This window comes from Peromyscus californicus, unplaced genomic scaffold (genome assembly GCF_007827085.1).
Source record: "Peromyscus californicus insignis strain IS unplaced genomic scaffold, ASM782708v3 Scaffold_2__1_contigs__length_46816999, whole genome shotgun sequence".
NCBI lineage: Eukaryota > Metazoa > Chordata > Mammalia > Rodentia > Cricetidae > Peromyscus > Peromyscus californicus.
This window is the reverse complement of record NW_026294540.1, coordinates 12,275,575-12,301,770: the sequence shown is the minus strand read 5'-3', so window position 1 is coordinate 12,301,770 and position 26,196 is coordinate 12,275,575. Positions and strand designations below refer to the sequence as shown.

At 56.2% G+C, this 26,196-nt stretch overlaps 1 protein-coding gene across 2 annotated transcripts; it reads left to right on the top strand.

Annotated features, from left to right (window-relative positions):
• Window positions 1-3,853: 3,853 nt before the first annotated feature.
• Sh2b3 (SH2B adaptor protein 3) lies at window positions 3,854-26,151 on the top strand. 2 transcript variants are annotated; one of them, XM_052755279.1, is made up of 8 exons: window positions 3,854-3,969; window positions 11,716-12,399; window positions 22,567-22,668; window positions 22,746-22,837; window positions 22,914-23,008; window positions 23,099-23,313; window positions 23,396-23,567; window positions 23,670-26,151. In XM_052755279.1, exons 2-8 carry the CDS (start codon window positions 11,743-11,745, stop codon window positions 23,990-23,992), a joined length of 1,656 nt encoding a protein of 551 aa, XP_052611239.1. In that variant the 5' UTR covers window positions 3,854-3,969; window positions 11,716-11,742; the 3' UTR covers window positions 23,993-26,151. The 2 variants fall into 2 exon arrangements, with proteins under 2 accessions (XP_052611239.1, XP_052611241.1); XM_052755281.1 differs by lacking the exon at window positions 3,854-3,969 and adding an exon at window positions 3,987-4,095.
• The last annotated feature ends 45 nt before the right edge of the window (window positions 26,152-26,196 follow it).

The window sequence follows — 26,196 nt, the reverse complement described above, 5'->3', positions numbered from 1 at the left end:
AGCTGGAATGCCCACACTGAAGTGCTGTCTCTGCCCTCCCACTGCTGGAATTATAAGTGTGTCCCAGCACACCAGCTGCACATTTAATCTATTTCTTGACACAGAGTCTCCCTTTGTAGCTCTGGCCGGCCTGGAACTCAGGGTGATCCTCCTGCCTCTCTGCCTGCAGAGTGCTGTGATTACGGATGTGAGCCGTCATGGCAGGATGAGCTACCCATTTTAATCAACAGTGAAAACGTTAAGTGCAAGGTGGGTTTGGAGGCTCACACCTATGAACCCTTAGCACTGGCGAGGTGGAGGCTGGAGGATGACAAGTTGGAAGCCATCTGGGCAACACAGCAAAACTCTGTCTCAAAACCCAAAACACAGCCAACCCTGGCAGCACAGGGTTATCTCAGCCACTCCGGAGGCCGCGGCAGGAAGATCAAATGTTCAAGGCCTTCCTGGGCTAAGTCTAAGGCTAGCCCAGGCAAATCGACGAGACCTTGCCTCAAGCTAAAAAAGTAAAAAGCAGGTGAGGGATGTAGCACAGCGGTAGAAGGCCTGGGCTTGTGACCAGTGGGTGCATTTCAAGCGGTCAATCATTGCTCACTTCCTTTTTCTTGAGACGTGGCTCTGGCTAGCCTGGAATTTACGATGTAGACCAGGCTGGCCTCAAATTCAGAGTTCCACTTCCCTCTACGACGCATGTGCTGTGATTAAAGGCACTGGACACACACACATGATTTCTTCCTTTTTTTTTTCTTTATTATTATTTGTCCACTTACTTTTTTTTTTTTTGAGACAGAGTATCTCACAGAACTAACCAGTTTGATGGGGTTAGGTGGGCTGACCTACAAGCCCCAGGGGTCCTCGCCTGGCTTTTACGTGGGTGCTGGGACTTGAACTCAGTTCCTCCTGCTTGCACACCACACACTTGACCTATTGTGCCATCCCCCAGGTGCTACCCGGTTAGTTTTCCTTGCTGTTCATATTAACAATATGAATGGCTTGAACCGTTGACTATTCATACCCTCTCGGCTCTGGTTAACTTTCATTGATATTGTTGGGTTTGTCTGATTTGAGACCGTGTCTCATGAAGCCCGGGAAGGTCTCCAACTCACTAGGTCGCTGAGGCAGGCTGGCCTTGAACTGATCCTCCTGTCTCAGCCTCTAAATGGCTGTCCTATTCACCCACCACACCTGGCTGATATTAAGGTGATTATTATGTCCCTGACCCTGTTGACTTAAGAGAACCTGCTAGACTAGGTTCGGTTGTCCTTCTGACCTGGCCACCTGGGTCCCTGGCAGGTGGTCCCTGTGCCCCTGCCAGCCCTCAGCAGGAAGGAAGGGTGGGTGGCCCGGCCCCTGGGAGTGGTCAGCCAGCTTCCGGCAGTCCCCGCCAGCTGTGGGAACTGGCATGTCCTCTGTCTCCCCCCCCCCCCACTCCCCACCCCCGCCTCGAGCCCTGCTGGGTGGGAGGGGCCCGGTCCCCAAGGGGCGCCGAACCCAGAGTCGCTGCTGTCATCACAGGGTCTCAATGGAGGGCGCAGCAGCAATGGCCTTGGAGCCCTTTGCCCTTCGAAGGGAAAAAAAAAATGTAAATAAACAGAAGACTCTGACTTGCGCAGGGCTCTCAGGGAACCCGGACTGGGGCGGGCCCGCGGGTCGAGGAAGGAAACGGGTTTGGGCCTCGGAGAAATCTGGCAGGCAGGGCTGGCCTGTGATTAAAAAGAGGAAGAACCACAAGTCCCCATTTAACTCAGCAGGGCTGCAGTCGCCTGCGAGAGGGAAAGTGCTTGCGGCTGGCAGATTGCAGCCACCATTTGGCAAAGGCTGCCAGTACCTGATGCTCCGCGCGCGCGCCCGCCCGCCTGGCCGCAGCCAGGCTGCAGCCCCCCGGCTGCATTCGAGCCAGGTGCTGGAAGGAGTGTGTTTACGGGCCAGTCGGGCTAAGACGTCACCGAAGCGCCCTCCTTCCTCCTTAGATGCCGCGTCCTTCTAGGGGACACTTCCGATTGGGGACACCACCCCCACCCCGGGGCTCTGTGGCTGAGCTCAGCTGGGCCTTCCCTTCCTCACCATTCTCCATGGCTCCCCAGTGCCCTCATAAAGGAAACAAACAAACCAACGAAAACCCTCCCCAAAGCGGACTCCCGCACCGAGACCTCAAGGCACCACGTGCACGCGAGCCATCGCGTCCCTTCTTGTGTGGGGACCGTTTCCACTTTCTAACAGGGCACCTCAGGGGCTTCGCATTGGCCGTTTCTTTGGCTTGGGATGCCTTTCCTTCTAACTTCATCAAGCCCAGACAGACTCTGCTACCATGCGGGAGATCTTAGCTTAAGTAGTTCTCAAATAGTTCTCTTCCCGAGGCCCAAAGGCAGCCGCCCCACGTTCACAACGGGGTTGTCACCGGCGCGCGAAGGTGACACCTAACCAGCATGTCGCCTCCACGAGGGACTCACTAAACTCCTGTCTACAAACACAGTGCCTATCACATAATAGGTATTGCCTTCGCACGTTTTTTTTTTTTGCGTGTGTGGCTTTTTTCCAAGCCACCCCACCCCTTGCTCGGTGCGTCCGATTGTCGTGGAAATCCCCACCTGTGGGGGAGTCCCTTCCTGGGGCTCCAGCGGCAGGCTTGGGGACTGAAGCCCGGTTGGTTAAACTGTTTGAATGCAGTAACTCACTCCTTCCAGTCCCCGAGTGGGCTGGGGGTGGGGGGGGGGAACGGGACACGTGTTATTTCCATTTCATAGATGAAGACACTGAGTCGGAGAGGCCAAGTACTTGGTCCCAGGCAGCAAGGGGGAGGTAGTGGGCTCTAGGGAGCCAGTGGCTCGTGGGAGCCTGTCGTCTGGGAAGGCTTGCAGTGGCCCCTCCAAGCTGGGGGCGTGGGCGGCCTGTTTCCTGTTGCGGGAGGGGGAGGGGACAGGCATTCCTCTTTAGCCTCCCTCCCTAGTGTCGCGGGGAAGCCTGGCGTGCAGTGACTCCACTCCAGAACAGGGGCACCCCACTGTGTTAGCCGCACCCCCATGAAGGCGATCGAGCAAAGGTAAAAAGGGCTAAGGGGCGCGCAGACGTGGAAGCTCCAAGGGCTCGGTTGCCTGGGGTGAGGAGGAGCTCTTGGAGAAAGTTGCATCAAGCTGGAGAGCGGTCCGGGCGGCCAGGTAGAAAATAATAAGCCTCTACTCGGCCCGTTCCCGGGACTAGGCGGACCTTAGTTGGGGGAGCGGAACCCGAGTGGATGGCGCAGCCGAGGCAGGTCGGACGGGTCAGAGAGTGGGGCCAGGGCTGGGCTGGGCCCCCCTTTCCCCAGAGGTGATGAAAGCCGCGGTCGCAGTTGCTAGACCCGGTCGGGAGAGCGCAGATAAGGCCCGGCTGGAGGAGTCCGCAGGGGCGCGCCCCCACGAGGTCCCGAAGGTCGGGCGGCCACGCCCCACCGCGCGCCAGGCCACGCCCCACCCCTTCCAGGGGCCCCGCCCCGCTGAGGCGGGCGCGAGAGGGGCGGGGCCAAGCCCACTCCTCCCCCTTAGCGATTCCCTTCCCTTAAGGGGGCGCGACGCGCCTTGGGGCGTGGGGGGGAAACTGCGCGAGGAGGGCGGGGCCTGGATAAGCTCCACCCCTAACTCGCGGCTGGCGGTAGACGGGGCGGGGTCCGCCGCGGCCCCGCCCCCAAGCCGCCCTCCGCTGCGGCGCGCGGCTGGCGGCCGGTTCCTCTTTACATAACGGCGCGGGGCGGCATGGGCTCGGGCCGTCGTCTCCTCCCGGCCGCCCGCCCGCCCAGACTGTCCCGGGCCCCGGGGTCCACAGGGGCGGCAGCAGTAGCGGCCCGGGGGCGGCCCGGAGCCGCGTCCCCCGGCTGCTGTCAGGCGCTGGCGGCGGAAATGAGGCGCTGGCCGTTTTCCGAGCCGGGGTTTCCTGCCTGAGCGCCGAGAGGCCGTGCGACGCCATGGGCCGGCCGGGCCCCGACCCGCAGCTTGCGCGGTAAGCGCGGCCCGCCGAGCGCGTTGGAGGAACCGGGCGGCCGCCTGCGTCCCGCTTCTGTTTTCTGGCGTTTCCTCATTCTGTTTCTCTTCCCCAATCCCAGACCGCAGGGATGTGGGCGCGGAGGTCAGTGCTTGCAGCTGGGGCCTCCCGGAGAGGGGCCTGGCGGGGCGCCGCGGGAGGAACCGAGAGCCGCCCTGGGGACACAGCGTGCTTGGCCCCTGCCGGGGGAAGGGGTGGTGGTGGACACGTGTGTCCCTGACCGGACAGGCGGAGCAAAATCGGCCCTGGTGATCTAGAGGGGTGGCATACCGATCCCTCCAGGCGGAAAGCAGGCAGAGGTCGTGGCCGGGCAGGCCCATGACAGGCAAGGGTTTTATGCTCTTAGGACACTCTCTGAGCCTTGTCCCACAGGCCCCCACCGGGAGGGGACTCCATCTGGGCCAAGGGATGAATACATTTCTGGAACTTGTGCGGTCCCTATGGGCCACGGGGGCGGCCAGCTGGGGAGGGGCTGACCCGAAGCAGCAGCAGCAGCAGCTGTGTGGTCTGGGGCCCTCAAGAGCTGGGCCGTGGCAGAGGAGAAAACAGAGGGTCTTAGAGACAGAACTTGAATCCTTCCTCCTCTGCTTTGTAAGCTGAGAGCGAGCCGACCTCAGTTTCCCCTCTGTTAAGTGAGTAAGAGGAGATTTGCGGTGCAGTTTTAATGAGGCAGGTGTGTGGAAGGCACCTGTGCCTGCCTGGCCCTGGCAGAGATCTCAATTAGAGGCTGTTTGTTTTCACATCATCCTGTTTTATGGACCCAAGCTGTGGGACCTTCCTTAGCTCTCCTGAGCACCGGCTGCTCTGGGGTTTCCCAGATCTTTGGGCGGGGAACTCTGAAGGACCCAGGCAGGGTCAGATGACCGCCCCTTCCTGGTCTTGGTTTCTTCAGTTGACACCTACCTACTTGTGATGACCACCAGAGCACAGAATGGCTTGAGTCATGACAAGGGTGTTATCTGTTTGGTTGAGGTCATTTCTGCTCCTGTTCCTTCCTGACTCTGTGGCACCCAAGTCTGTCACCCAGTGCCTGGTCCTTCCTGTTCAAGAGGTAACCTTCATAGACAAGTGAGGTCCTTTGAGCAGCTGGGCTGTGCAGTCAGCTTGTGTTCCTTAGGATATCTCAATCCAGCTGGGCCACCCTCAGGTTTCTTCCTCCTCTGGGACAGAGCTGGAGGTACTTGGGTGCCCTTTCTGGCTTCCAGGCTCAGAGTGCCCTCTCTAACATGAGTGACTGATGGAGAGCTCTGGTGACCTCACAGGGAGCTAACGGCCCCCAGCCTGGTCTTATACTCTGGCAGAGCAGGCCTTTGGGGTCCAGTGGTATATGGGGTCCAGCCTATTGCCTCTGAGGCTAGTCAGCTTCTGAATCTCCCATTGCTGTGAATCTTTGGGTGGTCACTTAACCTCTCTGAGGCAAAGTCATCCGGAGTGGGAAGGGTTTTAACTGCTGTGGAGTCTGGCACACACAGAGATGGAACAGATAGCATTGTTGGAATGAGAGGCCTTTCCTATCACGTCCCCACTTCTCCTTGGGGGCAGCACACATGTAGAGACTCAGGCTCCTAGCTTCAGGTGTGAGGCCCTAGGCAAGTTACCTGACATCTCCTGAGACCTGCCCAGTGTGGACCAAGTCTCTGCCCCTCTAGGGTGATGGTTGTGCCATGTGGGAGCCTGCCAAGGAGTAGGCATTCGAACTAGGTCGGCTGTAGGTCTGCTGGCTCTGAGGTGTTAGGTTGGTGTTTTATCATCTCTGAGCTACAAGTGTTCTCAGAGCTCTGAAGTGGGGTGCTGAAGGACAGTTGTTCTGAGAGAGGCATGCAGTGTCGGCATGAGGTTAGTGCTCCGTAAGTTCAAGCTGCTGCTATTAATCCTGGTATGGGGTGACTGGTACTTAATTGCCAGGCTTCCTGGGAAAACGGTCCCTAGGGCCCCTGGGTGTTGAGCGGCTCTGGTTGGGCGGGGCAGGGCAGGAAGCAGCTTCCATCTGGAGTGTCTGGAGGGGCTGCTCGCTCCTGCCAGGCCTGTTCCCAGGCACCCACCCTCCCCAAGGAAACTGAGGCTGGCAGGCTGCCTAGAGGAAATGACTCAGTGGGGGTCACTGGCTGAGTCATGCCTAATTGGACCCAGGAGCCCTGCACCCCAGCTCCCAGCTTCCGGGGGCTTGAGGTCCCTCAGGGACTGGGTAGGTCTCAGGCCTGGCTGCATGTCCATGGCCACTGTTCGACACCACCTACTTGAGCCCCCATGATTTAGACAACCAGTGTCTCCTGGTCAGTGCTCTGGGTTCCCATTGACCACCCCTGGGCTGTCTAGCCCAGTGTCCCTCATGGGGACAAGAGACAGGTCCCTAAGGGACCTGATGGCCTGCCCCACCCTGGCCAGCCGGAAACCCAGCAGCTGAGCAGATGGCTGAAAGATTTTTCCTCCCACACAACCCTGTCAAGGGTCGGCAGGGGGGCCAGCCCCCCCCCCAGCTTCCTTGTGAGCCAGGCCTGGAGCCCCTTGAGGCCTGTCCGGATGTGCCCCCCCAGCTGCTGTGGGGGTGCAACTTGGTCCGCAGGGAGGCCTGGAGGGAGGATGTGTGTGCCCTGCTTGTGGGGCTGACTCACGGCAGCTGACTGGGGGCGGGGCCAGACTTAGGGGTAGGGGCTCAGTGTGGCTGCTTGAGGCAGGAGGTATACTTACCTTTCAGACCCCACACTGGTGGCATCTCCATAGAACCCAAGGACTGATCTGGTTGGGAAGGGGCACACAAGGGTCAGAGGCTGTTGGTTCATTCTCCTTAAAGCCCCAGGCAGTTGAGGAGCTGGGAGGCTCTCCCTGATAGTGAGGTACATCTTCTGCTACCACCTCTGTAACTGTCAACCCTGAGGTTGGTGAAGGAAGCCCTGACTGGTAAAGAGAGGGTATGCTACTCTTGGGGGCTAGCCCCCTGCTCTCCCCACCTCTTGGAGCCTGTTTGGGGTAGTGGCTGTCTGGTGTTAAGTTGCCAGGGGCAGGGTACACAAAGAAGTTAGGGTAGAGGAAGCCAGGTGACACTGGGCCAGCCTGGTGACCCCTGAATGGGCCTCACTGTCAAGTGGTCTAGCCTTAGTCTTTTAGGGACAAACTGATTCCTTTGCACCCTGTTTCTTGTGTGCTAGAATTTGAGTTGTGTGCATTGGGTCTTTTCAGCTCTATAGCATAGTCTGTTTGGAGGTCTCCTTGGAGGAGGTAGCCTTTAGAGGATGGTATGGGGCTTCCTGTCCCAGCATCTAGGAGTGGAGCAGGTACAACTCTTAGGTACATACACACTGAGCAGCCCTCCATGGCCTGCAGGTGGAGTACACACACTCACACTGAGCAGCCCTCCATGGCCTGCAGGTGGAGTACACACACTCACACTGAGCAGCCCTCCCTGGCCTGACAGGTGGAGTGCTCCAGGTGTCCTCTGCACCTGTGAGATGGGGGTGGTGGCCAAGCTGAGAGGCTGCTGAGCCATCTTTACAGTCATGGGCCAGGGTGGTCACAGAGTCCCCTCCAGCACCCTTCCATTCTCGATGACTGGACAGGTCCTCTGTTCTTGGGGTGGCTGTGCCCGAGCAGGAGCATCAGCGTAGCTGCAGCTCCTGGGGACCAGCACTGCCTGCCTGGGTTGCCTGTGGCTGTCTTGGGGCAATGAGGGTGTTCAGAGATGCCACCCACCTTGCTGACTGCAGGGAGCTAGCTGCCCTGCTTGTTTGCCATGGGGACTTGGGGGCAGGGGAACAAGCTTTCTAGGGCCCAGCTTTTCTCTCTTGTCCCTGCGGCTGAGCCCAGGTGGGTAGGTGAGGCTGTATCTTCTCAGTGGGGAAGGGCAGGAGAGGAGAGCCATACTGACGGAGCCCGTCACAAGCTGACCCTGGGGCTCCTGGGGCTGCCTTCTCACAGTTTCTTCATCCCATCCCAGGGTTGTCACAGCTGAGCAGCTGTGCTTCATCTCCTAGCACATGGAAAGTATTCAGTCACTGAAGGGGACCATCTTCCTGCTCCCTAGCCCCCCTGGCCACCCAGCCTGGAGCCACCTTGGCCTGGGACAGTCAGTGTTCCATAGCCGTGCCACCCATACTGCCTGACCCAGAACTGGGTGCCTCCTAAAGCTTGGGCTTTGCAGGTGGGAGGCCTGATTCACCTCCATTGCTCTTCTAAGAGTCAGGGATAAGCAACACAGCCATTCTTCTCTCCAGTCTGTGCTACACTGCCACAGCTCTTGAGTGCCACTGACAGGTACCTATCAACGCTTGTCTCCCTGTCCTGCAGCTGATAGACAGAGTGAATAGGCACAAGTTCCAGATGGAGGGGCAGGGAGGGTGCCCACAGGCAGGCTAGGGAAGATGGTGGCCAGTGGGTGGTGCTGGTCACTAGGCATCTGTCTACCTGTGTTTATCCTTTGACTGGGGTGTGGCGCAGTTGGTTGAGCTGCTTTATGTAGCCTGTGGGAAGCCTGGCTTCTATCCCTAGCACCACAGAAACCCAGGCCATGTCCGTAAACCCAGCTCTCAGAAGCTGGAGGCGGGAGGAGGCCAGCCTGGGCTACATGAGGCCATGTCAAAAGGAAACAGTTCTTTATGCCAGGCCTGCAGGAGGATGATGTGCCCAAATCCAGTTTGGGCTGTGTAGTAAGACTTCAAAGTTTTGTGTGTTTCATCGAGCCCCTGCTGTGGTGGGAAGTGGAGGAGAGCAGGTGTGCCCTGGTCCCAGGGCCATAGTCTGGTGGAGATGGCCGCTGACAGATCCCCACTGCTGAGGACAGTGGTGAGGACAGATTCAGGACTTGGTGCTTCTCTTGTGATGTTATGAAAGCAGACAGGCCTAGGGAATTAGAGGCAAGAATACAGCCCAGTGGCCCCTGCATTGTGAGGATGGGGCTGGAGCTACGATGTGTGCACTCAGCTTGTGGGTCATCCAGGCTATGAAGGCTGTGCCTGCCTCTCCTGAGTCAAGCCTGGTGTGTGGGAGTATAGCACTGACTAAGGCTGGGACTAGGTGCTCCTCATGGGGAGGTGGGCAGAGTGAGATGGGCTTGGTTAGATGTGGCCTGTTCCTTTCTGCCTCCTGGCTTTTACTCTACTGTGTGCAAAGCACCTACTGTGTGCTAAGGACCTTATGGTATTGTATGCAAAGTACTGACAGAGTGCAGTGTCCCCCAGTGAGAGCACGGGCCTCTGGACTAGAGCTGAAATGTCCTGTCATGCTGGAAGTGACTGGCCACCCTTACTTGTCTATTCTGGGTCTTCAGGGCACAGGCCACAGAGGAGAAATTGCCTGTGTGCTAGGGACAGCAAAAAGAGCCCCATTTCTGGGCCCAGCCGTTGCCCTCTAGTCCCGGCAAACTTTTTTTTTTTTTTTTTTATGATTTTTATGTGCATTGGTGTTTTGTTTTTTGGTTTTTCAAGACAGTGTTTCTCTGTGTAGCTTTGGTGCCTGTCCTGGATCTTGCTCTGTAGACCAGGCTGGCCTCCAACTCACAGAGATCCTCCTGCCTCTGCCTCCCTCTGCTGGGATTAAAGGAGGGCACCACCACTGCCCGGCGTGCATTGGTGTTTTGCCTGCATTTATGTCCTATGTGGGTGTCACATCACTTTGAGCTTGATCACACACAGTTGTGAGCTGCCATGTGGGTGCTGGGAATTGAACCTGAGTCCTCTGGAAGAGCAGTCAGTGCTCTTAACTGCTGAGCCGTCTCTCCAGCCCCCTAACATTTAATGAGCTGGAAATTGAGGTTCAGAGAGATGCAGTCTGGTGACAGTGTCCACACAGCCAGTGCCTGGTCCTCTTTGCAGTGAGCTCTGGGGGAAGAGGTTTGCTTGTTGTTTTGAGACAGGTCTCCTGAAGCCCAGGATGGCCTCCAGTTCACTGCGTAACCAAGGATGATCTTGAACTCTTGACCATTCCTGGGCTGGGATTATAGGCACATGCCACCACACCAGCTAAGGGTTAAATATCTTGCCTGTTACTATTGTACCCCTGGGGCCGAATGCAGTGCCTGGTACACAGTGTATTGTGTGGGATCAGTGGGGTGGGTGGGGGATGGAGGTGGGTCTTGTTCACGGGTCCTTGCATCTGGCCTGTGACAGGCAAGCTAGGTGGGTGGCCCTGTTCACTCAGGCTGAGCTTCAGAGATGTCCCTATGCCTGGCTCCTCCATGATTATCTTATCCAAGGACGGTGCAGGGGTGACCCACTGACATCTTGTCTTGCACCTGTGTCTGCCTAGAGACGCCTGCATCCCTGTGAATCTGGTCAGTACAGGCTGTATGCCATCTCTAATGCGGCTGTCCCCATGCTTGCTACAACATTTGAATGAGGACAGCATCCCACTGAACTTTTCCAGACTCTAGGCCATTCTCAACTGAGTCTTTGTTTTTGTTTTTTTTTTTCTTTTTCGAGACAGGGTTTCTCTGTGTAGCTTTGCGCCTTTCCTGGAACTCGCTTTGGAGACCAGACTGGCCTCGAACTCACAGAGTTCCGCCTGGCTCTGCCTCCCGAGTGCTGGGATTAAAGGCGTGCGCCACCACCGCCCGGCTCAACTGAGTCTTTGTAATAACTCTGGGGATGACTCCCCTTTTGACATGGGAAGCTGAGGTGGAGAATCACTTGAGGTCACTCAAGATCACGTGTAACTAGTGAGAGGTGGGACTGGGATTTGGACGTAGGCTTCAGAGTCCATGTCCCCAACCATGCGTTTTAGAGATGGGGAGTAACCAGCTATCTTAGACCCCTCCCCTGCATGCCAAACCTGCCCCTACAGTCTACTGTTTCAGGATGGACTGCCTGCCAGGCCTGTCTTGACCGCCATTAGATGTGTTACTGTGCTGGAGAGAGACGTGTGAGCCTTGGCTTGCATGCTCCGTATATAAGGTCCTACAGGGTGGACTGTTGGGCTTGATTTCGGGGTGACGTTGGTGCTTCCTGGAGGAGGGGGTAGATTGCCTCCTGCTACAGGGCAGACGCAGTGCCCTTGCTGCCCAAGCTTTGGGGCAGGGTTGTCACAACAGCAGGGAGCTGTGGTCAGGACTCTGGACATGAGCAAGTGTTTATTTACCCTGAAAACTTTTAGCTGTGGGAAACGGGTCTAAAATTACTCTTGTCAAACTGTCCCCTAAAGAAGTTGTACTGCAGCTGGGTGGTGGTGGTGCACACCTTTAATCCCAGCAGAGGGAGGCAGAGGCAGGAGGATCTCTGTGAGTTCGAGGCCAGCCTGGTCTACAGAGTGAGTTCCAGGCTGGGCTCCAAAGCCACACAGAGAAACCCTGTCTCGAAAACAACAACAAAAGAAGTTGTACTGCTTCACAGAACCCACCCTAGGTAGTGAAGCGCCGGTGTTTTGGTCTTCAACAGCCCTGGGTGTCACTGGTCAGTTTTACTTTGGGTGTGCTGTGAGTAGCTTGTTTCCTGGTGGGCAGTTCCCCTCATCCAAAAATTCACTCCCCATGGTCAACTGTGGCTTGAAACCACTAGATGGAAATTCCGGAAAACCCCATGCATGGCTCTGCGTGGTGCTGAGCTCTGGGAGCCCCTCTGGAGTAAGCAGCTCCTCCCCGGTGGCTCTCGCCTACCCACTGTATCCACCTTGTATGCACTGCCCGCCCTGCTTTGCTGGTTTCCACGTGCGGGGTTCCCGGGGTGCCCGCGGGGGGGCGGGGATGTTCCCTGGCTCACTGCCCTCTGTCCTGTCTTGCAGCCCGGCCGCCCCGCCTCGCTCTCCGCCATGAACGGGCCCACCGTGCAGCCGTCCCGCACGTCCTCGGCACCCGCGTCGCCCGCGTCCCCGCGCGGCTGGAGCGACTTCTGTGAGCGGCACGCCGCGGCGGCGGCGCGGGAGCTGGCCCGCCAGTACTGGCTGTTCGCGCGCGCGCACCCCCAGCCCCCGCGCGCCGACCTGGTGTCCCTGCAGTTCGCCGAGCTTTTCCAGCGCCACTTCTGCCGCGAGGTGCGCGAGGGTCTGGCGGGGCCACCGGGCCGCGACTACCGTGCCACTGCCCCGCATCACCGCCCCGCGCTGCCCAAGGCACGCAGCTCCGAGGACCTGGGCCCGCGGCCGGCCTGCGCCCTGCAGCACCTGCGCCGCGGCCTGCGCCAGCTCTTCCGCCGCCGCTCGGCTGGGGAGCTGCCGGGGGCCGCCAGCGACCCCAGCGACCCCGACAGCGACACCTCCGCCACCACCAGGCCGGGCCCAGCCCGCAAGCTGCTACCCTGGAGCCTGCGGGAGCCGCCGGCCGAGGCGCTTAAGGAGGCGGCGCTGCGCTACAGCCTGGCAGACGAGGCAGCCATGGACAGTGGCGCGCGCTGGCAGCGGGGTCGCCTGGTGCTGCGGGCCCCGGGTCCGGGCCACGGCCGCCTGCTGCAGCTCTTCGACCCGCCCAAGGTGAGCGCCCTGCGGAGTATGCAACAGCATGCCCATAGCTCGGTAGGCCTCTGTGGCCCGGACTCTTCCAGGACAGTGAGTCTGCGATCCTGGAGAGTCCAAGGTCACACTGTGGATGGGTTGGAGCAGGTTAGTTCAGAGTCTTAGGAAGTCCCTAAGGGCTGAGTGGCACCCCTGCCTACCTGCAGTTTCTTTTCTGAGACATTTGTTCCCTCCTGGCTGGTGGCCGGGGCAGGTGAGGCCACCATCCAGGTCTTTGTGCTGTGCGGCAGCCACATCCATCCCTCCTACGTGGGTGTGTGAGGCCCGGCTGCCTGCCTTGATTCCCTCTCCGTTCCCTGTGGTCCCATTCAGTGTGACAGACTGGCTGTAGGGTGACAGTGGTGTGAGCCCGACCCCGGGGCACTGATGGTCACAGGACAGATATTTGTTAGCACATAGTGTATGCTAAGCACACATTGGGGACTGGGAAGCTGCCTGTCTAATGGAGCTGTGGAAGGAGCGAGCCCCCAGTGAACATGCATTGGCACTGTTGCCAAGGAAAGGCAGGTCTGCTGGGGCGGCCAAGGGCCCTGTAAGACAGTCTTCCCCACCAATGACCGCTAAATGGTGGTGCTCTGAAGCTCTGAGTTCAGTGTGTGCCCCCAAGTGACCCAGAAGCACCTGCATTTCCTCACCCTCTGCCTTCTCTCTGCAGTTTGGATGTCTGGTTTTGTTTTTGAATAGGGTCTTACCTAGCCTAGCCTGGTCTTGAACTAGCTATGTAGAGGATGACCTTGAAGTCTGAGCCCCTTGTCCACCTCCTGGGTGCTGGGATTATAGGCATGCGCCATCAGGCCTATTTTATGTGGTGCTGGGATTGGACCTGGGCATTGTACGTGGTTAGCAGGACTCTACCCAGTCACATTCTCAGTCCCTATGTATTTATTTATTTTATTTTTTAAGATTCACTAAAAATTTTTTTTAAGATTTATTTTTTTAATGTGCATTGGGATTTTGCCTATATGTATGTCTGTGTGAGGATGCTAGATCCCCTGGGACGGGAGTTACAGACAGTTGTGAACTGCCATGTAGATGCTGGGAATTGAACCTGGGTCCTTTAGAAGAGCAGCCGGTGCTCTTAACCGCGGAGCCCTCTCTTCATCCCCATGTATTTAGCACGAATGTGCCCTCAGAGGTCAAAGGTATTCAGTACCCTGGAGTTGGAGTTACAGGTGGCTGTGAGCCCTCTCCAGCCCCTGTAGTGTTGAAATACTGTGTGCTCTTCAGTGCACGCACTAGCCCACAGCTGGTTCAGTGCTGGCCTATTGTTGAGTGGTTGGTGGTTTCTACTCCAGTGCTTTCCCCCTTGGAGATGGGGTCTTGCTTAGATCCTCTTGCGTCAGTACCCAGGGCTGGGACTACAAGTATATGCTCTCTTACACTTGGCTTTTTTGGGACTTTTCTGAATAATGTCACAGTGACATTTGCATATAAGTTTCTGCAGGGCATGTGTTTTCATTTCTTTTGGGTGTATTCCTAGAAATGGTTCCTGCCAACACCATGGCTTTTCCCAAGTGGCTGTGCCAGTTGGTGTCCCTAGTGGTGGCGGCTGAGAGACCCCTGCTTTCACAGCCTCACCTACTCTTGAACCTACCTGGTCAGTTCTCAGGAGCTTTAGTGTCTCATGCTTATTGTGATTGATTCTTGTGTCCTTCGTGTGTCTGCATGTGTGTATGTTTGGGCATGCAGGTGCGTGTGTGCACGTCTTTGTTCTCCACCCTATTTTTAGAGACAAGACCTCTGAACCTGGAGCTCATCAATTCAGCTAGCCCCCCTGGCCAGGGAGCTCCAGGGGTCTGTCTGTCTCTTCCCTGTGCTGGGCTGTGCCCAGCGGTTTCTGGATTGTTTTGGGTTGTCATGTTTGTGGGTCATGCTTTTCCAGCTGAGCCATTCCCTAAGCTGGTGTTCCCATTTCTTAGGACTTCCTGGAGCTTGAGTGTGGTACGGGCACTCCTTTATTGCAGACGTCATGTTGCACAGTGTGGACTGCCTTCTTACCAGCACAGGCTCTCCCCTTTTAGGTTGATTTACTCCTCTAATTTAGCCTGTGGCAGGGGCAGGAGGGGCCATGGCTTGTGTGTCGAGGTCAGAGGATGACTGACGGGAGTCAGGCCTCTCCTTCCACTACCCGGGTCTCAGGGATAGAACTCGGGTTGTCGGGCTTGGTGGCCAGCACCTTCCTTTACCTGCCGAGCCATCTTGACAGGTTACTTTTCTGAGACACCATCTCCCTGTGTAGCTGAGGATGGCCTTCAGCTCTTCAACCTCATATATAGGTATGTGCCACCACACTGGATAAGCAGCTTCCCATTTTAATGCTTTCTGTATCCTGCTTAAGAAATCTTGGCCCACCCAGGCTTTGTGAGCACTCAGTCTTTTTCCCTGGAACTTTCTTGTAGGACTTCATGATGTGGCCATGGGCATCTGGGCTGAGTTGGTGTGCGGGTTCTGGATATGCAGCTGTGTGCTGGAGAGACTGTCCTTCTCGCTAGAGTCCAAGGCCATTTGATGCTGAAGTGCCCATCTATGGGGATATGCTTCTAGAAGTCTTCTGCCTTGCTAACCAAAATTTCTTATATTGGCTATGCCAACATAAATGCTTATGTGAACACTACTGTCTAATTGCCAAAGTTTCCTTGCCTTTTATCCCCTCGCCCCAGACAGGGCCTCACTCAGTAGCCTGGGTCGGTCTAGAAATCACTACGTAGCACAGGCTGGCTTCCAACTGAATGCAATCTTCCTGCTCCAGCCTTGAGTGCTGGGATTACAGGCGTATGCCACCACACTTGACTCCTTGTGAATCTGGAGGGGAACCTGCTGACTGGCAGCAGAGGCCCCAAGGTGGAAGGTGTGGAGCATATTTGAAGGAAGAGCCAGGAAAGCTGCCTGGGTTGCATGGAGGCCATCCTGAGGACTTAGTGCTATGTTCCAATACGTACACAGGGGCGAGTGAACACTCATCCTTATTCGTAAGAAACCCTGGAGGGAGAAAAATCCTAGTCTAACTGGGTATGGTGGCACTACCTGTAATTCTCGTAGATGGGAAGTGAAGGCATCAGGTCAAGGTCAGTCTTTGTTACATAGCAAAATTGGGGCTAGCCTGGGCTACCTCAACAACAGACAAAAACCTAAGGCTGGGCATGATGGACACCCCCGCCCCCAATTATCCCAGTACTCTGGAAGCTGGGGCAGGATGATTGCGTGTCCAAGTTGAGCCTAGGATACAAAGTAAGCCCGTCTCAAAAAATAGAACCAGACATCTTGAGACTGTGACATAGGAGGGTCCCCATACCTGGTCTTACCTGTGTGGTCTAGTAGAGACCAGAGGACATCACTGGCTGAGTGGCCTCTGTGCAGTCTCAGGGCAGTGGCCACGGATGGTGTGTGGGTGCTGTAGACGTTGGGGCTGAAGACAGTCAATATTTCAACCAGTGCCTCAGCTGGAGGTGCCACCGAGGTCCATAGGGAGCCCCAGCCTTTGCACCTCCCAGGAACCAAGGCTTGGGGCTGCTGGTCCCTGCTGCTCGGCCCATTTGGCAGAGGTGGTTCCAGGCCTGGTGACTTCCATGGCACCTCTGCTGTCCTTATAAGGCAGGCATCCTGGTGGCTCTCCAGCCCCTTGGAGCAACTGGTTAGACCAGGCTTGGCCTTCCTTGGAGACAGGCCTACTGGTACACTCCCTGTGGCGTCTGCGGTGTCAGGAACTGGAGTGGCTTCGGAGTTCGCCCGGGTCAGGCCTGCAGGAGCGTTGCTTAGGGAGAAAGGTCTCACAGCCGCTGGTGGCAGAGGCTTAGTGTGGAGTGCTGTGGGAGGGGAACCGGTGTAAGGTACCCTAGTGCCAGGGTTTTCTTAAGTGTGGCTGTGTGGCCTGAAATAGGCACTTCAGAAGCTGGAATGGTGATGGTAGGAGAGCCATGCACTTGCTGGGCACAAGGACAGGGAGGCTAGGAGGCTTGAGGAGCCCAGGGCATACAGGGGCCTGGCCTCCCTTCCTCCCTGCTGTGTGGGAAAGAGGAAGCAGAAAGAAAGGGCTGGCCACTGCCGGCCTGGCGGTTTCCTCTGGGCTGGGGAGGAGGTGGCGGGGAGGTGGCAGGAAGCCCCGTTCTGTACCCACCAGCTCTGCCGGGTTCCAGGCTGTGCAGTCCTGCAGCCTCGCCCCCACCTCCGCCCAGCCATGGGAAAGGCACTTGACCCCTGAAAGACAGGCCTGGCTCTGGACCATTCCAGCTGCTGTCCCTGGTGCAGGGGCTTTCCCTGTCACAAGTAGTACAGCTGACTCGGCATGGAGCCCTGCAGAATCCCTTTGAGGGCCCATCATGAAGTCAACCTCCAGGAGAGACCGGAGGAGGCAGAAATGGGGTCTTGTGTGAGCTCCTGGCAGAGGGCATTAGGGTTGGGATTGTGTTCAAACCCACAAATGTGCAGAGCAAGCCCTGCCTGCAGAAGCCACACCCAGATGTCACAGTGCATGTCAGGCTCACTTGGGCCTCAGGGGCAGATGCCTACCCATCTCTGAACTGTGAACAGTCAAGGGGCTTGCTCTGGGCCTAAAAGGGATTGGAAAAAGGAAAAAAAAAAAAATAGAGGTCCTAGGGTTCCCAAGGGGCCTGTTCACACACAGCCATTTGAAAGCATGCTTCCCTGGTCAGCCCCAGGCTCTGTGACAGTGCAGGCAGTGGGGCACTCAGGCCTCTCTCTCTCCAGGACTGTGAATCAGGAGCGGAGCACGCATAGACTGGGGGAGATGCCAGTTAGTCGCCACCCTGGAACACCCCGGTTCGCTGCCACCACCTTCATGAAGTTGGCCCTGTTGCTTTGTGGGAAGCCATCAAGGAGTCGGGGCTCTAGGCTCAGTGTTCGGATCATGGTTAAGGGCAGTGTGGTGGGCACTGGGGAAGGGGCACGTCCGAGCTCCTATTTTGGCTTATGTCCGTGGGGTGTAGCTCTGGGCTGAGAAGTTGACTTTCTGGTTCTCAGTTTCCCAGGTAGACAGAGTGCTCTGGTACATTACCATCCTGAGGGGCAGGAACGACTTTGCGTGGAAAACTCCAGACCCCAGAGCTGGGTTTCCCAGGTGGGCCCTCCCCAGCCCTGTGGCCACACTGGGAAGTCCTCAGTCCACTGCTTTGTGAATGGACAAGGAAGCAAAAGCCCCAGAAGGGCTCCAGCGTGGCCCTCCTTCCTCCCTCTCTTCCGGCTAAGGCTGGGGTGAGTGGATGGAGACCCTCTGAGGGAGACAGGCCACCTGGCCTTGCCACCAACATAGGCTCAGCAAACTCTCCCTCCTAGGCAGTTGTCTGAAAGGGGCACGTGGCCGCAGAATGCTGGCACCATCTAGGAAACTGACAAGTGACTAAAACCACAGATGGACTCCCCGACATCCTCCCATCCCTGGCAGCTCAGTCGATGGCGTTATCTAACTGGGTCTCCACCTGGCTTCCTCCCAGAGGCTACCTCCTCCTCCCCTGCAGTGTACCAGGCCCTGGAGCTGGCAGCTGGAGGCTTCAATGTGGGACACTTCAGCCCATGTGGTCCAGTGTTCATCACAGAGTGTCAGGATGGCAGACAGGTGTATTCCAGCCCTGTATCACCTGCACCCAGTTCAGACACGAGCCATCTCCTGAGTACTGTTGACTCTGCACCGAGTACTGCATTATCTGAGTGTCTCCTTGGGTTGAGTTCCCAGAGAGCAGTGTTGGGCTCCTCTCCTTACCCCAGGGTCCAGATTCCATTGGACAATGATCTGCTACCAAGACGTTCACTAGTTCAGAGGGGCATGGCCATCACCACCCTCTCCTAGGACATTAGCTGAAGGACTCAAGCTGGGGGTGGCCTTTGTATATCTGCATTGCATCCCTTATGTTTCCAAGTCACATCCATTATCTTGTTCCTTTTAATGGCCAAATAATATTCCCTTGTATGGCTTTACCATATCTCCCCCAATTCATGAGTAAATGGAAATTCGGCTGTTTCCACTTGAGGAGTTTTGGCAGATAATACTTTGAACATGTGTATGATGTGTCTAGTAGGTTAAGGAGCTGCAAAATTACAACATAATGTGGTATTCCCACAAGAGCACAGACAGGGGTCCTCGCTGACTCGTCACTCCACATCTCCACATTGGCTGCAGCTGGCGGGACCTGAGCCAGGACTGGACTTGGTTCTATGGCTGGCTAAGGGTGTCTTTCCCACACTCAGTGACCATTCCAGTGCTCTGCTGTGTCCTTTCTCAGGGGCACTATCTTGTCACCCCACTCCCCACTTTTACACTGTATCTCAGGCTAGCCTAAAACTTGTAGTCAGTCATTCCATCCCAGCTTATGGTTTTTATTGTGTGTCTGTGCATGTGTACGCTCTGGTGCCTGTAGAGATCAGAAGAAAGTGTTGGAGCCTCTGGTGCTGAAAGTGATTGCCAGTCACCAGGTAGGTGCCAGGAACCAGACTGGGTACTATGCACCAGCACGAAGTGCCTCTTTTTTTTTTTTTTTTAAGATAAAATATTTATTTTCTATTTTAGGTACATTGGTGTTTGACCTGCATGTATGTTTGTGTGAGGGTGTTGGATCCTCTGGAACCAGAGTTACAGTTGTGAGCTGCCACGTGGGTGCTGGGAATTGAACCCAGGTCCTCTTGACCACTGAGCCATCTCTCTAATTTCAACACAAAGTGCTCTTAACTATTCAACTATCTCTCCAGCCCAATCCTTTTTGGTTATGAGCATGACTGGCCATCTGCTTGTTTTTTTTTTCAAGACAGGGTTTCTCTGTATAGCCCTGGCTGTCCTGGAACTCACTCTGTAGACCAGGCTGGCCTAGAACTCAGAGATCCGCCTGCCTCTGCCTCCAGAGTGCTGGGATTAAAGGTGTGCACCACCACATCCAGCTGCCTTTTCTCTTTAAAAAGGTTTATTCCTATACCATAAAATTGTCTTGTTTGAAGTGGTTTTTAGCGTAGTCACACAACTGTACAGCCATCCTATCCCAGCATGTCTCACTTGAGAAGACTGCCTCTCTCTGCATCTCTTCCTTCCTTAGGGGCGGTCCCGTTTTTTTGGTCATTTCATTGATGAGCTCGGGCCTGATGATGCAAGGCTGTCACTGAGCTCCTCTCCCAGCCTCCTGTGTACTTGAGGTCTCGGCAGGCCATGACTTTGTTTCTCCATACCTGGGCTCAAGGACAACATGAACTTGTGGAATTTGTTGTACCTGGTTTTTGTGGTGCATGGGAGGCGAGCACTCTGCCCACCAAGCTCCATCGGCAGCCTGCATTGTCTGTGTTGCCAATTTATATGTCCTTTACGTGTCATGGTCCTGATCCTGCCACGGCAAACAAATGGCTCACTTCTCTCTCCGATCTTGAACTCCCTGGCATAAGGTTATGTCTCAGAGCCATCACTTCCTTTCCAGCCTTAATTTTCACCCCAGAAAGGTTTCTGAGGACCCCAATATCCACCTTGCCTTGACAGAGTTCTGGGGCTCCCTTATGCTCGTGAAAGGTTCCTGTGGATTCCTTATGCTGGAAGCAGTTTCCTGAGGGGCTCTTAATAGGGGGACCCCCTCCCCAAATATAGCCTGACATGATTTCAAGGGGTCCCTTTAGAACTGTCTTGCCCCTTGGTCCCACTGGGTCTTTCTCCTCGGTCATACAATCTTCATCCCATGACCTAACAGCTGCGTTGTGTTGCTAGCCTGCAAAGCCCACCCCTTGGAAGCACGTTGCTGGGCAGCCCATGATGCAGTTCTGAGGATGTCCTCTGGCCAGAGCTACTCTGGCTATCGTGTGACCACTGCTTTCTGGCCTCGGGGACCACCCTGGCGCATGCTGCCAGAGCTCATGCTGTGCCTACCCAGGCCTGGTACCCTGGGGCAGAGCTCTTGCCAAGGGGCCTTTATGTTCCATCTTGACCCTGTAGGGAACCCGGGGGGAATAAAGGCTAGCAGGGCCAGTCCAAGCCTGGCTAGCATGTGCCATGAATCTGGAATTTGCAGACTTTCTTACTTGACCCTAAGTAGCCTAGAATGAGAATAAGGTTCAAGAAAGTGGACAGAGTCAGGAAAACGCATGGGCTCAACAGTCTGCTGCTAGATTTTGTCAGAGTCCCTCTTCAGACTGACTTCTGGTCTAGATGGCTTCCGGATGTCTCTGTAGTCTAACTGAAATCCATTTTGGAACAAAGTAGGGTGTTTGTGTTTTTGTTTTGAGAAACAAGGCTTCCCGTTATCTGGGAAGTTAGCCCAGAGCTCCTGCCTCCGTCTCCCTAGTGCCAGGTGGAGGGTGGCTTTTTGACAGGATTGTCCCAGCACTGGAGTGGGTGTTTTCCATCACCCCGGGTACGAGGATGGCACTGGGGGTGGGAGAAGACAGTTACAAATGGCAGGACTCAGTTGCCTCAAAGCCTTGTGGGACCTTTCTCCTGTCACAGGGTGGTAGTGGAGCCTGGCTCTAGGCTGGGAGCGGCTTCAGCCTGGGTGACACCAGTGAGGCTGTGTCCTGCTGTGAGATTCACTAGGCACATGGCTGTCTTGTGAGGATTTCACGGCAGCCACCAGGCAGCCACCGGCTCCTTTCTTGGGTAGGTGTGGCTTCCCTGGGCCAGGTGCCTCCAGGGCTGCGCTGGGGGTGAAACAGCCATCTGCTAAGATCCGTTGGGTCCCCAAACACATCCCTGCTGCCCCTTGACACTGAAACTGTGTGGCTTGAAGAGTGACCAGGAATCAGTACAAGGACCCAAGAGGAGGCCCCGGCTCTAGTGTGTCAGCCGCTCATCGCTCAGCAGGCTGGAGGTGCAGTGGCTGGTGGCAGGACTCCTGACTTCTGCCGCCTCCTGCTTCTGTCACTGCTGGGGCTACAGAGACAGGCAACTGCAGTGTGGCATGGCCCAAGCAGACAGAGCTGACCGCCATCCTGGAAACAGCTCAGGTCTTTTCTTCCATCAGAGCCACATCAGCTGTCAAAAATAAAGTTTGGAAAAGGGCAGCACCCATGGCCTGGGGATGTAGAGTAGGGGCAGAGGCTGTACCCTACATCTGAGGGGCAGGACAAAGTAGAGGGAGGTAGAAAGCCAAGATTCACTGTGGAAATGCAATCACTAGATTTGACACTGAGCATCCTAACAGCCAAAACCCCTTTCTGGGCCTGGAAGTAGACGGTATGGAGTGTGGTGGTTGGTGCCACTCTACTCCCACTGAGAAATCTGAGGGCCTGGCCACTCCAGTGCCACAGCTATCCTGAGCTGGGTCGAGGGAGAGCTGCTTATTGGCCAGGCTTGACCAGTGGGATACGCTGGTAAGGAAGAATCCAAGGCCTTCAAGTGTACTTAGGGTTCTGCTAGAGACCCCCCCATCCCCTCGATAGTCCAACCAGATGGGCCACAAGCCAGTGCTTGTGTGTCCTGCCCCTGGCCTAGTACAAGCTCAGGCACCCCCAGCAGGCAGCTCAGAGCAGGCACTGTGGTGCTGGGAATTGGGAAGAACCCCAAGTCTGGTCAGCACACAGCAATTGTGGACAAGAGTAGGAATCATTTGGCCCATCTCCAGCAGGCCCCCCCACCCCTCCATTCCAAGCTGATGGCATTGGGGTGGACTTTTCTCTCTGAAGCTGGGGCAGGGCAAGAAGCAGAACAAGCCCGGGTCTGACGTTTTCGGCTAGAGCCCTCGGAACTCTCTTGTCCTGGGACAAAAGCCACAGAGGGAGGGAACAGGCCTGTCAGGTCCTTCTTCCTTCCTACTGACCCGGCTCTCCCAGCAGCTGATGATGTTTTAGCTCTGCTGGAAGCTGGTCCTCAGCCATCTCAGCCAGCAAGACCAATCTTATCACCAGAGGAAATAAGGGCAGGGAAGTGGGGGCTTCCCTCCTAGGAACAACCCTGACCCCGAGCTTTGCCTGACAACTGGCATCTGTGGTGCCAGCCAAACCCAGAAAGGTGGCACCTTCCAAGCATGTTGTGCAGCTGACCGTGTGGGCTATCCCAAATCCGTTGGGCAGTAGGGTGGGGGAGGACTAGATGCAGAAGGGTGTCCTGTGCCTCCTTCCTCTAGTACTGAGAGACTCAAGACAACCTAAGAAGCCTTGAGGGGGTCAAAGTCTCCATGGGCAAGCCTTGAGTGGCCCCTTCGTTTTTCCTAGAGCTCAAAGCCCAAGCTGCAAGAGGCCTGCTCCAGCATCCGGGAGGTCCGGCCATGCACACGCCTGGAGATGCCTGACAACCTCTACACCTTTGTGCTGAAGGTAAGTGCCGGGGCTATGCCTCCTTGGGAGACGTCGCTCTCTCCTCAGATGCAGAACTGTATGCTGCCTCTCTGCAGGTGCGGGACCAGACAGACATCATCTTTGAGGTGGGAGACGAACAGCAGCTTAACTCATGGCTGGCAGAGCTCAGAACAAGCACAGGCCAAGGGTGAGGCCTGCCCCTGCCCAGCTTCGCTGTGATCCTCCCTGCTGGCTCTCTCCTCACCCAGACTCTTCCCCTACAGGCTGGAGCGCATGGACACAGAGTTAGCCCTTTCCTTCGTGGCAGAGCCTGGCCCAGCCAGCTCTCCAAGGGGAAGCACAGACTCCCTGGACCAAGGTATGTATGTGCCAGACCGTTGGCTGGGGGGGGGGGGGGGTCCTGGACACGTGGCCCCCGTACATGTTACCACCACCATCCTTCCGCTAGGTGCTTCACCTGGGGCAATGTTGGACCCAGCCTGCCAGAAAACAGATCACTTCCTGTCCTGCTACCCCTGGTTCCACGGCCCTATCTCCAGGGTGAAGGCCGCACAGCTAGTTCAGCTGCAGGGCCCTGACGCCCACGGCGTGTTCCTGGTGAGGCAGAGTGAGTCCCGGAGAGGGGAGTATGTGCTCACATTCAACTTACAGGGCAGAGCCAAGGTAGGGCAGGCACTGGTGGGCTGGGGTGGGGGACACATGCGGCCGGGGCCCGTGTAGCAGGCTGACCCCGTCCCCTCCACAGCACCTGCGCCTGGTGCTCACAGACCGTGGACAGTGCCGGGTGCAGCACCTGAACTTCCCCTCGGTGGTGGACATGCTCCGCCACTTCCAGCGCTCCCCCATCCCGCTCGAGTGTGGGGCAGCCTGTGAGGTCCGGCTCTCTGGCTATGTGGTGGTCGTCTCCCAAGCACCAGGTAGGAGCCCCCAAGTCTGTCAAGGAAGGGGCGGTGTCACAGAAGCCCAAGGCTTGTCTGGTGCACTTCTTCACTGTCGAGACTCACCCGTGTCTTCTCCAGGTTCCTCCAACACAGTCCTCTTCCCTTTCTCCCTTCCTCACTGGGACTCGGATCCGGGTCTTTCCCACCTCCACTCTGCTGGCTGTCCCCCCAGCCTTGGCGCAGAGGCTCTCCCCGGCCGAGTGACACCCCCAGAGCAAATCTTCCACTTGGTGCCTTCTCCTGAGGAACTGGCCAACAGTTTGCGGCACCTGGAACTGGAGCCTGTGGGCAGTGCTCGGGACTCGGACTATGGGATGGACTCCTCTTCCCGGAGCCACCTTCGGGCCATCGACAACCAGTACACCCCCCTCTCACAGCTGTGCAGGGACGCAAACTTGTGAATGTAACCGTCATCCTTCCTTCCCTCCAGAGCTCCAGGCTGCGGTCAGCTGTGCCCTCCACTGGGCAGCCACAGGCCCGTCAGTCAGCACAGCTCGCCCCTGGCTTTCCCACTGTTTACAGATGGAGTTCTTGTGCACAGGTACCACTAGCTGGTACCCTAGGCCCAGTCCCCAACCCAGAGGAGGGGCTCCAGGCCCAGAGCTGGCAGTGGAGACTGACAGAACTGATGACAGACTTCCTTCCTAGCAGGTAGGGTCATCAGGAAGCACACACAACACTACCAAGTCCCCCGGTCTCCTTCCTGTTCTGCTCTACCAGGACCCGTGCCATTCTGAAGTCAGGCTAAGCAGACCTGCTTCACTCACCCGAGCTAAGCCAGCACGCTAGTGTCCTTGTCTGCTCCTCCTCAGGACGGTTGCCTGCTATGGGGTAGCCACTGTCCTCCCTAATGCAGAGAATGAAGTGTGTCACCCTTTCAGGGACATCCAGGCAGCAGAGAGAGAGGAGGGTAGCAAGGGACGTCCTACCCCAGTGCCTTATGCAGAAAACACAGGACTGGTTTACAGCGGCTTTCCAGAGGATGGGATGAACAGTGGGGAGACAAGCACAAATGGAAAGGCTCCTTCCTCGGCCTGTACAGTGGACCCAGGTTTATAGACCCCCCCCTCCCCAACACTCTTCAAGCATCTAGTGGCTTGTTGAACGTGGCTCCATTCTGAGTAACAAAGCAGCTGGCACCGTGGAGGAACTCCTCTAAGAGCTCACAGTCCACTAGTGTTCTGTCTAGGCAGCAGCAGGGTCCCTGGTGGAGGGATGTGCTCCTGCACATGCAATTCTCTGTGTAGACAGGGCTACACTGGTCTGGCCTTTCCCAGGTGTGAGAGTTCAGAGGGACTAGAGAGGGCAACTCCTGAGCACAAAGGTGCCAGTCGGTGCAGCCTATAGGCTTATAGCAGCGGCTTTAGGGAATGAGAACTTTTCTTGGACGTGTTGGTCGGAGGTGAGCGTGCTGAACCCCTTCTCATCTGGTTACCTCTGTACTGTGCAAGCTATGTGGCCCTGAGTGGACGGGGGGGGGGAGGGGCAGCCAGCTGTGCTTCACCTTCAACACCCACCATTGTGTTCACGGAGCAAGGCACATCCCACATAGCTGCAGATTTGTGTTCCATCTTTGAGAACTAGCTTTTCTTCATTTTCCACAAAAGTATGAACCAAAGATATAAGCAATATTCAGTCACTGGTCCAGACTCTTCTCTAAGCTGTGTAGGAGGAAAGGGGCTGGTTGGACAGCTGTGTCCCTGCTCGTGGCCGGAAGCTCAACCAACTTCACACTAGGGGCACTCACTTCTCCTGGGCCACCAGACACACAGCTCTCAGGTAGAGAGGAGCACCTCCGCCCCACGGCATTGGGACTCATCCACTGTGGATGGCTTCCTTTCGAAAGGCCTCTATTATGACAAAGTCTCATGGCTCTGGGACAGAGTGGCACTAAGCCAACACCTTTTCTGCTAGAGTAGGTCCAGGTGGCTTGAAGGGGAACTCAGTGTCAATACTGGGCACCATTCTCACCCCCGGTCGTCCTGACAGACCGCCATGGGAAGGTGAGGCCACACTAGGCAAAGGTGAGTTGGCCCTGTAGAGACTCTAGGTGCAGCTCCACAGTCCCTGCTGCTTTCTCCTGACTAGAACTACACACTAACAACCACCAGCACCAAAGAATTAAGTCAACTAACCTGCCTTGACTTTAGACCAGCAGTCCACATGGCTTTATCTGGTATCAACTCTTCTGCCTTTGATCATTTCTGGACCACAGGAAAAAGGAATAGTGATTATTACAGTTTTGGGCCACACAACACTATTTTTACATAAGTTTCTTAACCTGAAAGAAGGCTTCATCTCTTCCCTGAGGGCTCTTGTTCAAATGTTACCTTAATCAAACATCAAGTGATAGACTGTCGTCCACTGCCTCCTAATGAAGATCTAACAGCCAGTGTGGGGCTAGGCAACAGGAAGAGGGGATTTCAACTTCTATCATAGGCAGAAGGTGTTTGGCAAATCTTTGTTTTATGTACTGTATGAGTAACTTATTCTTGAATAATGCAAATTTTGCTACAGTGTACAAATCGCTATATGTGAATTAAAAAAGTTTTCAGAATTATGGCCATGATCTCTGCAACACCACTCCCTCTCCACTTACTTAGAG